This window comes from Talpa europaea, assembly GCF_964194135.1.
Source record: "Talpa europaea genome assembly, chromosome: 2".
Lineage (NCBI taxonomy): Eukaryota > Metazoa > Chordata > Mammalia > Eulipotyphla > Talpidae > Talpa > Talpa europaea.
Genome location: NC_140068.1, coordinates 85923557 through 85938487, shown reverse-complemented (window position 1 = coordinate 85938487; position 14931 = coordinate 85923557). Strand labels below are relative to the sequence as shown.

The following is a 14931-nucleotide window of genomic DNA, read 5'->3' as shown; positions in this document are numbered from 1 at the left end:
CCCCCTTCCACCTGAAGTCAGTCAGCCTGAGTCTGCAGACAAAGGGAAGGGACGCCCCAGAAGTCAGAGAAACGGAGAAGAGCAGTCGCTTCGTGCCTATGGCCCACAGTCCCACATCAAGAATATTTGTTACTCTTCGAGGAGGTTGGTTTGTTTTATCTCCAGGGAGAACCAACTGCAGCTCACCAGGAGCCCCTTCTGGCTGGGTCCACTAGGAAGTGTTGGGCCAAATTTGTGGTCTCCCATTTGCGTGAAGCATTGAGGCTCTTCTGGGAGCTGCTTGTAGTGTTTTAGGCCCTCCCGTCCGAGCTCCATTTTAGAGTCCCTGCCTGCCCCACCCCTTGTTTTGCCTTCCCCCCTCCTCGTGTATGTTGCTTTGCTGTGTGGCTATCAAGTATTTCTGGAACAAGTGGGCTATACATTTTAAAACAGAAGTAAAGCCCTCAAGATAGAGGGGCGTGGAGGTGGCAATAAGAGGGAAAGTTACACTTACAGAGGAAATGGATTCTAAGGGAGTCTTGAAAGGCCAAAATCATCCAAGTTGGGAAAAGTACCATTTACACAGCAAGGTTCAGTACAGGCAGGCTGAGACGTGTGTGGGAAAATGTGCTTAGGAAAAGCTAGCCTGCTGTACAGGGTGGGTGGCTGAGATCATAGACACTGGAGTTGGGACACTTTATACCTCCTAATGGGGGAAAGAGACAGTCGGGTGGAAGTGGGCCTATGCCAAAGACTGAGGCTGGGAGGTGCGAATGCGAATAGAGTAGGAAAGTGCTGGGCTCCTGCCTTGGTGCACATGCACACACAGGCTCACTTCCTCTCCGACCAAAATGAAAATGGGAAAAAGTGTGGAGAACATGCAACGTGGCACAATGACATGGCAATGCTGGGCAGGAATGTTAGCTGTGTCTGGGGGTAACATGGCAGGGCAGGAGTGAAGTTTAAAAGAGGCTTTAAAAAATAGCAAATAAGATAGAAAACTGAAGATGTACATTAGAGCCCCCTGTTAATGGCCTGGAACACATAATACAAACAAAAAGTGAAATAAATCAGTAGAACAGATGGAACTGAAGCATAAGGAAAAAGAGGGATTGTGAAAAATAAAGTAAAATATGGTATTTGATATTCAGATGAGGGGAAATAGTTAAAAAGAAGTTCTTGAAAGCCAAGGGTTTTGGCAGAGGTTTGCAGAATCTGTTCAAACAGCATTGAGGGTAAGAAATGGAAAGTGTATGATGGATATTTAGAGACAGAAATCCAGATCCCACTAGGAAATGACTGAGGAGGGTGGGTGGGTATCTGGCAGCCCCAGCCTGAGTGCCCCAGGGGCATCTCAGAGGAAGGTGGGTAGAGCAGTGGCAGGAGGCAAGGGGGGAGGGGTTTAAGATGGAAGGACCTTAGAGATGGAGGCCAGCAGCATAACTTGGGGGAGAAAGAGAAATGTAACAATGCTGAAGGCAGACAGTCAGGGATAGGCCTTTGATGTACACATTTCAAATGAATCAAGAGAGCAAGAAACAAGGAAAACAAGAAAAGACTAAATATAGGAGATTTGAAAGTGTTGGTGCAGGGTAGAAAAATAAGATTTGAACATTATTTACAATAGCCAGATTATGAAACCCAAGTGCCCCAAACAGATGAATGGATGGAAATGTGGTATATATACACAATGGAATACTACTCAGCAGTCAAAAAGATAAACTCATGCCATTTGGGGCATGAGCTAAAAGAGATTAGGGCTAAATAAAATAAGTCAGAGGGAGAAAGATAAACACAGGATAGTGTCACTTCTATGTGGAATATAGAGAAACCAAAGGGTCAGATACAACCAAACTCAAAAAGTAGCCCTGAAAGCTGACTATAGAACTGAGATATGTGGGGGCAGAGGTGGGGCAAGAAGAGACAGGCAAGCACAAAGTGGGGAGGGAGCATAGTGGGCCATGGTGGTGAACTATGGGGCTTCGATGAGGGGAGCACTATTGTAATAGCACCAGAAGGGAGGACCCTATACTTCCAAAATACAAACAATGTAAACTATATACATAAACATATACATGTATAATACACACGCATACACATGAGCTAATGGATTTACATACATACATGCTTAGGGATTTACAGCATTGACTTATAAAATAACTGAATATTACAAACCTTAGATGAAGAAATTGATGGTATTTAGTAAATTTTGTCGAAACAGAGACTCAGAGAGAATCAGTCTCTCAGGCAAAGTGTGCAGCTACAAGTGGTACATCTGGGGTTCAAACCCAGCCTATAATGGCCTGTCCGTATGTTTCACAGTGCCCTGTAGATAGTTCGATCATCGAGGGCAAATATTTTGTCCCATTTGTCTTGGCAGCACCAGGACCTAGCATGGTGTTTGACACAGGAAATGCCATTTAACCATTTACTCAGACTTGTAGCCATTCCAAGCTATCTGTGTTTGTTGACTGAATAATGGAATGTACAAACTGTAACAGGGTAATCCAAACTAATGGACAATTCTCTTATGTGCTACTTGGGAGTGGATCCCAGAATGGGATCTGGGTTCCAGCAGCTTGGGACTCTTGAGGTTTTTGAACAAAGGTAAGTTTGGAAAGATGGCTTCTGCACCCACCATGGGAGTGGAGAGATCATCCACCAGGCAGAACTCTGTCACAGTGTTGGGTGTTTTCACTATTTGATGCTGAAAGGACAGAAAGGGGCCATGCCCACTGTATGATGGGACCATTAGGTGGTGAGGTAGCAGGAGGTAGGGAAGGAGGGCTCCACTAAGACAAAAAAACAATTGAAAACACAAAAGTGACAATCCGAAGAAAGGACAGTGCAGAAGATGCAGAGCTGAAGATTCAGACGGAAAAATAGGGTGGTCGTGTCTGAAGACAGCTCAGTGGAACCTGAGCCCAATGCTGATACTGTTGCAAGGACAGCCTGGCCTGGGTGGGGTGCAGGCAAAGCAGAGAGAGGGTGCAGAACGTCGGGGTGAGCAACTGTATGGGGTGGGCCATGGTGCACAAGGACAGGTGCCTTGGCCCCTAGCTGCTGAGCCTCAGAACTTGTGGGGCCAGCTGGCTGTAAGGGGGGGTGGGGGAGGTTGGTGAGGGAGCAAGGAATATTGAAGGGGAAGTAGGAGAAGGGGCAAGCTATAGATATGATAAGGGGACGACAACAACAACAACAACAACAAAAATGGCTGTGCGGTGCCTCCTTAAAAGCCAGGAGAGGGAGCTGAGGGCAGGCTCTTTGGGGAAGCAGAAGTGCAGGAGCTTTGGAATGTGCAAATGAGCTCGGGGAGAAGGAGTCACAAGGGCAAACCCATGACAGAGAAAAACAGGGTGAAACTGAAGAAGCAGAAACAATGAAAATTGGAGAGTGTTAAGTTTATAAGAAATTGATATACGATACATGATGTGCAGTGAAATAGGGATAATATGTAAATATCATTTTTAACTTTAAAAAGTTGGAAAGCTCAGAATGGATAATCTTTCTGAGGGTGCTTTATAAGTATGAAGGAAGATATTTGTGGCTGAGAGGAAAGGATGCAGGGTGTGGAATCCAAAAACTCGAGTTGGAAACCAGCTCTGCCCCCGGGTGAGGACAGGCCACGGGTCCTCTCCTTTGCCTCTGTGTCCTCAGCCGGAAGGTGACAGTCACTGCCCCTCCCACGATGGCTCAGAGGGATTGCCTAGGTGCTGAGACTGCCGCAACGGAGGAACACAAACTGGGTGACTTAAAACAGGAGGAATCTGGGCCTCCCCTGGTGGCACAGTGGCTGAGCGCTGGGCTGCGAAGCTCGCAGCCTCTGCAGCACCGGTTCGATCCCCTCTGGGCGAGGGTCCCATGTGGCGCACAGACCTCTCCTGCCGTACCCGCTGTTCCCCTCAGCAGTGTACTTCGGTCCTTCTGCCTGCTCTGCTCCCCGTTCTGGCTCTGGTGAACCCTCTCACCCTCCCATGCTTCTGACTGTACCCAGTGCTTGTATAAATAAATAAATAAATCTTTAAAAAACAAAAACAAAAAAAACAGGAGGAATCTACTTGCTCACAGTGCTGGGGGCCGTATCCAAAATCTAGGTGTTAGCAGGGTCACATTCTCTCCAAAGGTCTGGGGAGAAATCCTCCCTTGTTTCAGCTTCTGGGAGTCCAGCAGTCCTTAGCTTATGACTGACTACATCCCCCCAATTTCTGTTCCGTCTTCACATAGCCTTCTCCCCCATGTCCCTGTGGGTCCTCTTATAAAGACACCAGTCCTTGCACCCAGGAACCACATGAAGTCCAGGATCATTTCATCTTGAGACCCCTAACAAATTTCAAAGACCCTATTTCCAAATCAGATCTCATTCTGAGGTCCCAGATGGACATGGGTTTATGTGTGACACCACCCAACCCACCACCAGGTCCAAACAGTAATGAAGCAAGAGCAGGAGCAATGAAGCAAGCAAGAGCAATGAAGCAAGCAAGAGCAAAACATATTGAAAATATTTCCTGCATTCTTCTTCTCATCCTTAAAGGACATCTCTTTATGATGATGCCTCCTTATCATTTCTAATGACTGTCCTTGCCACGCTGGCATAGCAGCCTACTCTTCCTGTTCTTTGTTGCTAGAATTTTCTCGTGATCTCCACCCTCTGTTCCTAGCCACCGACTAGCCACCCCCTTAATCTTTATGAACCCAATGAAATCCCTTACAGAAGCTTTATCAAAGTGCCTAGAGGTAAATGCTTCCTGCAGGGAACACCTGCTTAATGACCGTTAAGCAGCATTTCCGATTCCCTTTGATCAAGTTATCATTTGCTCTCTTATCTTGTTCCTGGACTTTTTGTGAATTTAAGCTTTTTCTTCTAGGTCAGCCAGATCTTACAGACTGGGAAAGTTTTTTGTTTTTTTTTTTCCTAAGATCTAGTTCTGTGCCTGGCATCGTTCAGGTCCTCTGTAGGTTCCTATGAATTGGCTACTAGCTGGCCACCCATGGGCAACTGTGACCTATTTGTTATCTACAAATCACATCAGAGCATTCCTTGACTACCTATGGAGTATAGTTCATATCACGAGGCAGGCCCCAGGGACACCTAGGCCACTGTTGACCTGATTACATGACTCTCTCCATGGTGGTCTCGGGATAACTCTGCTCTTGATAACATCAAATCTTTTGCTGATACAAATGGCTCTTGACATATGGTCACAATGTCCCTTTCTCTGTTCCTTGTAAAACTTTTCCCCCATTCCAATCCCACCCTCCGGACTTTAATCCTCATACCATTGTTGCATGATCAGCTTTTACTAGCCTGTATGCTTTCAATAAATGGCACAAGAACTTATGCTCAAGCAGCAGAGTCTTGCCTTGCAAAACTGGTTCACGACTGTTGTGTCCCTCATTGTGTTCCCATCACAAAGCGGCAACAAAGTTCCTGTGGCCAACAAAGTCCTTAGCAGGGGTTTCTAAATTATTTACTCCCCACTGCACAGACTACGTTCCTGTCAAAATTTCTTCTCCTTTACCTCCTGCATGGCTGCCTTTCTCTTCTGACCTTTTGGTGACTCTAGAATGTACCATTTTGTTCTGGTCTGTTGCATGACTGATGTTCACTCACTTACTTGTTTAGTCATGAGGTTTCATGAAGCACTTACTCTGCTTGCTTTTACTGGACTTCAGACTTCAGTCTGTAAAAGAGTGGCACTCTCTTGCTAAAAGGATGAGCAAACTCTGTCACCTTCCCTACTTTTCCTTCTAGGGTCCAACACCATTCTCCCAAGCACTAGACATGCTCAATTGGACAGATCTGTTCAAATTGTTCCAGTGAAATCTCAAAGGACAACGCCAAATGAGGTACTGAAAGTGCTGTGAATGTGAAGGAGTCATGCAAACATCTCTGAGAAGGTGCACAGAGATAACCACGTCCTGAGCTCTGTGATCGATGCCAGAAATTAAGGGCCAGATGCAGGAGGAGCCAGGTTTGGAGAGTGGCTGTCCCAGCACCCTCTGCACCTGCTGTAGGGAGAAGGCAGCAGCTGGAGTCAGCCTCCAGCATTCACCACCATGACCGCACGGTCCCACCAATAGATGAGCCCCTAGAAGTCTCTCGGGCACCAAGAAAGAGTTGAAATGGGTTGTTTCTATCAGGACTTCCTGCAAACACAGGGTGGGGTGTACATTTGGGACCAGCAGAGAGGAGTACAACAGAAGCAGGACCCTGGGCAACGAGAGCAGTCTAGCCTACTCTCTTACACCGTCTCATGTTGAATCAAAACTCCAAATTCATCTGTCCCACCAGTTCAGCAAAAAGACCCATAGCCTTTTCTTCTGTACTAGCCAATGAGAAGTAGCTAGAAGCCCCTGCCCTGTGTCATGGGTTAGGCGAATAACAAGTAGCTTTGATTCTAGGGGCTTCTCTGACCTGCATATCTGACATGCCTGCGGGCAAACTGAAGGTGCCCTGGACAACGGACAGTGCTGCCAGGGGCTCACGATGGAAGGGAGTCACTCACCAGCGTTGTCTTGCTGCTTTGTGTTTTTGATGTAGGCGGAGAACTTGGAGAAGATGTCGATACCTGCTGTGTTTGATTCTCGGTGTTTTGCTGCCAGTTTGGGGTACCTGGAATAGAAGACAGGGTTCTAGGATCAGTGAGAATCTGGAGCACTTTAACAGAGTGCCTGTCCCCATCACTACAAGCAACACTCCTGTTCTAGCTGGATCTCCAATCCCCACCATATGGGGATGGTGGGCACCGCCAGCCCTAGTTCACCGATAGCATCAAACAGAGGCCAGAGAGGCTGGAGAGCTGCCTGGGGGACACGGTCCCGGGCAGGGAACCAGAATGCCATTTGGAGGGTCCAGGACATGCCTCTTACCCGGACCACCAACAATGATGCTACAATGAAAAGGCTCTAATCAAAATTTGGAAGGAGTTTGCCTCTATCTCAGGCATTTTCCCAACCCACATTTAAATAACTACCCCCTTGCCAGGCCTACGAGTGTAATCTTAGCTGCACAGAGCTAAATCTGGGAGTGAGAAGGCACTGGGCATCTCGGCACGAAGCCCTCAAAACCGTTTTCTCGAAAGAAAGTGTCCTCTTCTGAAATATCCTTTGCATGCATTTCTTATCTGCATGCAACACCAGGAGGCAGGAGCTACTGGCCTCATCAGCAGGACAAGTGTTTTAATTGCTTGATTTCCAGGCATGCAGATAGATGTGCTCGGTCTAGCCCACTCTCTTGCACTATCTCATGTTGAATCAAAAGAATGCAAGAGGCACTGGGGCCTCCCCGGTGGCGCAGCGGTTGAGCACTGGGTTGCGAAGCTGCCCACAGCCTCTGCAGCACTGGTTCGATTCCCAGCTGCTCCCCGGCCACCAGAGGAGGGTCCCACATGGCGCGCAGACCTCTCCTGACGCCCGCTGCTCCCCTCAGCAGTGTACTTCGGTCCTTCTGCCTGCTCTGCTCCCGCTCTGGCTCTGGTGAATTCTCTCACCCTCCCGTGCTTCTGACTGTACCCAGTGCTTGTATAAATAAATAAATAAATCTTAAAAAAAAAAAGAATGTAAGAAGCAGACTGACATTAGGACTATTTTTAATCACCCTGAGACTGAATGAGGAAAACACGCTTGTGTGAGGACCCATCACTCTGATCCCCTTATCCCCATTCTAATGAGCAATACTGGTTTTGAAAAATACCATTTCACAAGCTCTTTCCCTGTATGGTCAGGCAGGGGCAGGGGGAGATGGAGGCAATTGCTGGGTTCTCATTATCCGTAATGTGGTTTATTGTGATCTCCAGGTAAATATTTCTTGCTGGGGGGTTTGTTTTCATATTTTAAATAACTTGAATAAAAAGATTTTAAAGATGGGTTGTTTAGCTTCCATTATTTTGCTCCTCAACTGGGCCATGAGCTAGAACTGTCTACTCTTGGGCCATGTTAAGTGGCTATTGAATTTTAGATTTTGTCATTGGAAGAGTCCTCAGAAGGTCACTGGGTCCAGCCCTCTGTCATCAGGCAGATACAGAGGCATCATCGTCTTCATTTTACAGTGAAGGCAGCTGGAGGCCAGAGAAGTTACATAACTATTTACGGGCCCACAGATAATAACCAGCTAAATATGAGGGACCATGAGAACCTGGTTCTTCCTCCTAGGTCATCACTTCACTGACATCAGCAAAAGCTAACTGTATTGAGAGCCTATTATTATTTAGCAGGCACCATTCTAGTCCCTTTACATGTATTTTTCATATACGCCTCTAATCTGCACTGTTATTTGCCACATGAAAAAAATGAGGTACAGAGAAATTAAGCAATTTCTTGAAGGTCATGTAGACAGTAGACAGATGGCAGAGCCAGGATTCCAAATCAGTCCGGTTCATGCGGGAAGCCCAGCTCTGAAGTTCTATGCTATGGTCTCTCGTTCACTCAGCTGTTTACTCTCAAATCTCCAAAACGCTTGCTGGAAGCAGCTGCATGCCATGGGTGAACTTTCTCCATCCACCAGTAGGGGGCACTCTGCACAGACTCTACTTCCTGAGGATACTGGGTATTAGGAAATTCATCTGCTCTGACTAGGGACACAAAACAGGATTTCCTGCAAGATGCTGATCAATTTGCCAAGACATTGGAATTTAGAATTGTTTCTTTTTATTTTGAGCCTCTCACTTAGAATCTGGCCTGTACTTAAAACTGATTGCCTCAATGTATTATTAATAAATACCAAGATCTCTTTGTTTTTGCTAGCTAAGGTACGAATGTAAAGAGAAACTAGCCTGGAAAGTACCTTTTCATTTGATGTTTCGTCTTACATTATGCAATTTTTTGATCAGACATCCAGCAATTTGACCACTTCTTCACAACCAAGGCAAGTCAGATGTGAATGAGGGGATTGACTCTGAGATGGGGAGCAAAGAGTCATGTGTGCCAGGAAAATGGATCGCTGCACTGAGACTTGCTGAGTCTTTCCTGTATAGCACAGTGTCCCACTAGAAGTTTGTCCTTCTGGGAAATAAGTCTTCAAATGTTAATCTTATAGATGTTGGTAACTAGATGTACTACACAGGCTATTAAGTGCATTATTTTAGCTTCATATTTATACCATATTTTAAATATGCAAATAGAGTCCATTCTGTTGCTCTAACAGGCTAGCAAATAGTGGTAATTCATAGAAACATCTTTGAAATAAGATTGTGATGTGGTCTGATAACAATCAAAGAGATGGTAAATTCTTTAACTCAGGGGTTAGCAAACTATGAGCCGTAAACCAAATCCAGCCCAACATCTACTTATGTTCAGCCCCTGAGCTAAAAATAGCTTTTACATTTTTAATAATTGGAAAAAATGATTTCTTGATTATAAAAATAAGATGAAATTCAAAATTTCAGTATTCACACACAGTTTAATTAGAACAGAGTCAAGTCTGCTCATTTACAGAGTGTCTGTGGCTGTTTTCACACTACACAGCATAGCTATGATACAGAACCAAAAATATTTACTATCTGGCCTTTTACAGAAATGTGTGCTGACCTCTCCTCTAATTGACAAAATCTTCTCTACATTCTACTTTTAGATAGCTTCTTTCAAATGTAGTAATTGTAGTCCTACATTTGAGTTTCATTCTAAGAAGTAAAATAATTGGCCTCTCATCCAAAAAAAAAAATGTATATATATATATATATATATGCAAATAATAGCAGAATAATAACAATAGTATTGCAGATAGAGTTCTCTGGTGGGCTTAGAGTTCCAAATGACTTGTCACAGACTACTCATAGGCCACCATAGGACAGGCAATGGGATGCACTGGAGAAAAAGACAGTCCTTCCGCCTGATGAAGGGACGTTAGTTGAATCTAGGGGATCTCCTGGTAGCTTGAATATTGACTCTCCTTTTCTAACGAGCTGCAGAGTAAAGGACATCCCCCCTCCCTTCATTATTCCTGCTTCCTCGCCTCACCAGACTCTCCCTTGAGAAAGCTAATGCCCTGATCCTTGGCAGTGTGCTTACTTGTCTTGTCTTGCTACTCAAGCAACCGATACTTGGAGGTGATAGAGTCTGACTTACTCATGTAAAGACATTCCTTAGGATCTATGGTTTTAGACCCAGAGTGGCCAATTGTCCTTATGATTGCAGCTGGGTGACTTTTATAAAAGGGGCACAGAGCTCTCTGTCTAACTGTCAATTAAAGAGCTCTTACTCTGTGCCAGGCTCCAGGCTAACCTGTGTTATCTTCCAGGGTAGCCTTGTGAGGTCACCATTGTGGTCATCATGTTATAGATGTGAGAATTAAAGATTAGAGTTTTAAAAAGAATTTTGCTATAGCAGAGAGCACTCAGACTCACTTCATAACCTACGTGCAATTCCCAGCTTCTCCCTCTCAGTTAGGTGGGGGTCACGTGGCTGGATTCTGGTGAATATGATGGAAGGGGAAGTGCTATAACCCTAACAACCCTGACCCTTAAAACACTATGCATGATCCCTTCTGTCCCTGCTAAGGAACCTGGGACAGATGTATATTCCAAAAGCTCCCTGTTGGAAGTGGGCCATGCTACCCACGCAGATTTTGCTTGAATGAAAAATAAACCCTTATTCTGTTAATTACTGAGATTTTGGGACTAATCAGGACAGTGTAGCACAAGCTAGTGGCACAGATGAAAATCCAAGTTATGTTGACTGCAAGCCTTATACACTCAGTCATCGTCCTGGAGGTATTGAGGCTATTTCCCTGCCTTCTAGAAGATTTTTTAAAATCTTGTATTTTTGTATAGTGAGCTATCTTTATGCCTTTAATAAAATAATGAATTACATTATCAATTTATCCTCCTGACTTCCTATCAGATCATGCTTATTTATTAAAATAAGCTTATTTATTAAAATAAGCTTATTTATTAAAACAACCAGCTCTGGAAAAGCACTTGGAGAAATTCATGGGATGACAGGACTTTAGAGATCAAGAGATGCAGAGATGTGAGGGAGAGAGGTTTGCCAAGGTCATGTGACAGACCCAGTAGGAAAGTGGCCACAGTCAGGTCTCCAACTGCTCAATTTCAAATCTTGTTAACACTGTTCATTCTGTGGAGACTGCTCCGAGCCTCCAGTCATCCCAGCACTAATCCCAACCCGTCCCTGCTGGGTGCTACTGGGTCAGTTTAAGGCATGAGATGGAAGTTTGTTTCACTTAGAAACTACTTGAGACTTCCTGGATTCCTCATTTTGACACCAAATGCTTTGTGGGACCAAATGTGACTTTAAAAAAATTGTTGGAGTGTTTGTATGTGGTTTTTTTTTTCTTTAAAAAATAAAGCTAAGGGGGAAAAGTCTCCCACAATTTCTTGGCTCTCTGGCAGCTTTTACAAACAGCAGTGTGATGAGAAACACATGGCCGACCAGTGTTCTGTGAACAGTTATGGGGGGTTTTGCTGCCCCCTAGAGATCCAGAAGGTCAGGCTTTGCACTTTCCGGGCCTCGGGTCTCAGTGCCAGACCTCTTGGCCCCCTCAGTGGGAGGCCAGGGGCAGCTGGTGGCTTGTGGACAGAACAGCAGGTCTCCGTTTACGGGACCAAGCCCAGGGCTTGGTGACACATATGGGAAGGCAATTGTGGCACCTGTTCTTTCTGACCCATGCAAAAGCATCTGGGGACACTCCTGGGGGTCTGGAATGGCTGATGGTCTCATCAATATAGTCCCCACCTCAGTGCCTTCTGAAGACCTGCATCTTAACAGTTTTGAGATTGTGTGATCTGGGCATGATTGATAATAGGGTCACTGACACATCAGGATCATACTTAGTATAAGCTCCTACACCCCACTGCCTCTAGGAAAGGATGGAGGCAGAGGAAGCAGAGTTCAGGACAGGCAATGTGGACCAATAGGGAAGTGAGGAGGGAGTTTCTGCATCCCACACGGATGAGCTGTTTGGATCATAGAAATCTTTCAGGATCTGATAAGACGATGATAACCTGATGATGGTTGTCCTCTAGAAGAATGTACTTGAACATGAGGGGCAGACCAATCCAGGAGTCTCAGGGGCCCCACTAGCCCCCCTATGGATGCAGAGGGGAGACCCCTGCAAGGGAGACAGCAGGGGAAGGAAAAGCCGAGTTGGGAGCAGAGGGAGTCTGGCTAAGGTGCACATGAAAAATCTTAGAGCAGGCAAGGCTCTTTCATGGGGGCGGTCACTGGGGCCAAGAGGAAGAAGAGGCTGGTTCTTGGGGTTGAAGCAAATCACCAGCAGGGCCAGAAGCTCTGGCCTCTGACTTAGCCCAGCCTGCACGCCTCCATCCACTGACCTGGCAGAGGACCAGGTGGGACACTCAGCTCCTCACCACTTCAATTTTCCATTCCCCAGTGGTTCTGACAGAAGCAATTCCTCCTGAGTGTCGAAATTACTTCTAACAGGGAAAATGTTAACCTCACCCAGGACTTTCCCTTCTGGATCTCTCAGACCAGGTCTAAACCATAGTTACTGAAAACATCATTTATTTTCTCACATGGGATTTCAAACCAGTGCCAGCAAAGAGATGAGTCCCCAGGGGAATGGGAGGGAGTCTGAGCTCCTCAGGATCCTTCCAGCAAAATGACTGGTATCCTGTTGGGAGATGTGTTTGGTGGTGGCTGCTTTGGATGTGACAGGTGGGGCTGTCCAGCTGGTTTGATTAATGCATTTATTTATTTAGTACTTTTAATTGAGGTAACATTGGCTTATTATGTTGTATATGAGTCAGAAGTATAGGATTACAGATCTGCAGTTACCTGTCACCACATCATGCCCCCACCCAGGTACCCATAACTCTCCACCACAGTTCTTTGGGCCCCTCCCTCTTCGGCTCCCACCCCTACACTCTCCCTCTGGTAGCTTCAGTTCTGCAGGCAGATTTCTAGGATTGCTTTTGGTTGATTTCACTCACATGTGGAATAGAGAGGAACAAAACCAAGGAAATGACAAAATTAACAGACTTATTTAAAGTCTACATGCTCAGCAGCTTCCAATGGGCTTGAGGCAGCTTTCTAGTCTCAGTGGGGAAATAAACCACCCTAACGTGGATGGGGAAAATACTTTTAAAGAAGAACATATAAATGCCCCAGGCCTGAGCAGAGCTTGGCTGGAAATTTTAAGCTAATTTTAAATTTAATAGCAATTTGCTAGATGCGTGATCTTTGACAAATGACTTGATGCCTCAGTTTCCCCAACTGTAAAATGAGGAAAATAATAGTCCCTATCTGCTGTGGTACATGAAGGTATGTGGGGAGGGCTGTTAATAAATAATGCAAGAGTAGGTTTTAGTAGTCAAGTCTCACTGATTTTACCTATTATGTCCTAAATCCTTCTTCCTGCCCCAGATGCCCAGTCTCGCTGTCACTGCCTTAGCTCAGCCCTCCCCTCTGTCTTGCCTAGACTGTCACCAATTGACTTCTCCCCATTGACTTCTCCACCTTCATTTTGTACATCCTCTGCTCTCCTTATTTCCCCCCACCAAACAAAGTAAGTGTGAAAACTGAATTTCCAATTTCTTTACTTAGAATTTTTCAGTGGCCGGAGACTCCCTGGTGGCACGGGGATAAGTCTCAGTGTTATCAGGCTATCGCCAGACACTTTGGCCTGAGTTTGATCCCTGGCCAGGGAGCTGACACATATATGGCGCAGCAGACCTCTCCTGTCTTGCCCACTGCTCCCCTCAGCAGTGTATTTCAGTCAATCCACCTGTTCTGTTCCCCGCTCTGTCTCTGGTGAATCCTCTTGGCCTCCCCTCCCCCTGCACCTCTGGCCCACACCCCAGTTCTTTTATGCATAAATAAACAAAGAAAAACGTTTTCAGTGGCCATCATCTACAAGATAAAGTCTATGCATGTCATACTTGTAATATTTTTTCCTAATTTTTTTTTTAATGTGACTGCTTTAATCCCCAATTACAATGTAGTTTCATAAATAAGGCCAGTTTCCAGTAACATTTAGAATTCCCTCTTGCCTTTACTCCTACTGTCCATCCATTGTGGCTTATCTATCCAACCAGAAGCTCCAGGCCTCCAGTCTCCCCCTCCCTGTGCTCATTTTAGAAGAGGGGCCGATTTTAACTTTTTCATTCACGAAATCATGGGCTCCCTCCTGCCTTGTTCAGATGTGTAACTCTTATTCATACCTTGGTGTGCTGGCTTATTTTCATTCCATCAGCCCTTCAATTCTCCTCTGACCTGAAGCAGACTTTACCCCACCAGGAGGTCTTTCAGGTCAGTGAACTGAACAGGGGACTAGGTTAGAGGGATAGCAGGGTGTCAACCTTCCTAATTCACACTTTTGGAGAGACTAGATGTCTTCATAGGGCTATCTGCTCTTGGAATTGAATATTGTGAAGCAGTTTTGAGATTAGCAGCTCTTCTGCAACTGGGGAGGGGTGTCCTGGATTCTCTGAAAAGAGGATCCTGCACTAGGTTGATGAGGCTTCTTTGCAAATCTGCCTCCTCATAGCTAACACAATGCTTTTCGACCTCCAACACGGGCCTTTCCCTGACACTGGCTCTGAAAAAATAAGCAGTTCATTACTTTTCAGGGGTCAAAGTCGCCTCCAGGAACTCCTCGATCTTATTGACATCTGTCTTCACTTCCCCGTTGAAGGTCAGAAAGGGCGGGTGGGCGCCAGGGGCCAGGTTGTGTAGGTCGGCTGGCTTTCTGTGGAGATAGCAAAATTCAGATGGTAGTTTACAACAGCACACTTCATGTTCAGGCAAACCTAGGGCTTACTACAAATCAGGCTCCCTTTGCTAGCCAACATGCCCATCAGTAAAATCAGATTTTTAGCATGAGGCATAGGATGGGGAAGACTGGAGAAGGTACTGAAGGGACAAGGTGTAACACAGGATATCAGAGAGATGAGATGTTGCCGAGATGAGATGTTGTTCACTCAAAGAGCAGAGAGAACTATCAGGCCACTATCTGAATCAATACCAAGCTTTCAACAC

At 45.6% G+C, this 14931-nt stretch overlaps 1 protein-coding gene across 1 annotated transcript in view; it reads right to left on the bottom strand.

Annotated features, from left to right (window-relative positions):
- CLIC5 (chloride intracellular channel 5) overlaps positions 1 to 14931 on the bottom strand; it is a gene marked incomplete at both ends in the record, with an annotated part of 101329 nt that overhangs the window by 24301 nt on the left and 62097 nt on the right. Inside the window, 2 exons of the mRNA XM_084258955.1 lie at positions 6486 to 6592; positions 14516 to 14641. Of these exons, the coding sequence (XP_084115081.1) occupies positions 6486 to 6592; positions 14516 to 14641 (233 nt within the window). The remainder of the gene's footprint in view (positions 1 to 6485; positions 6593 to 14515; positions 14642 to 14931) is intronic.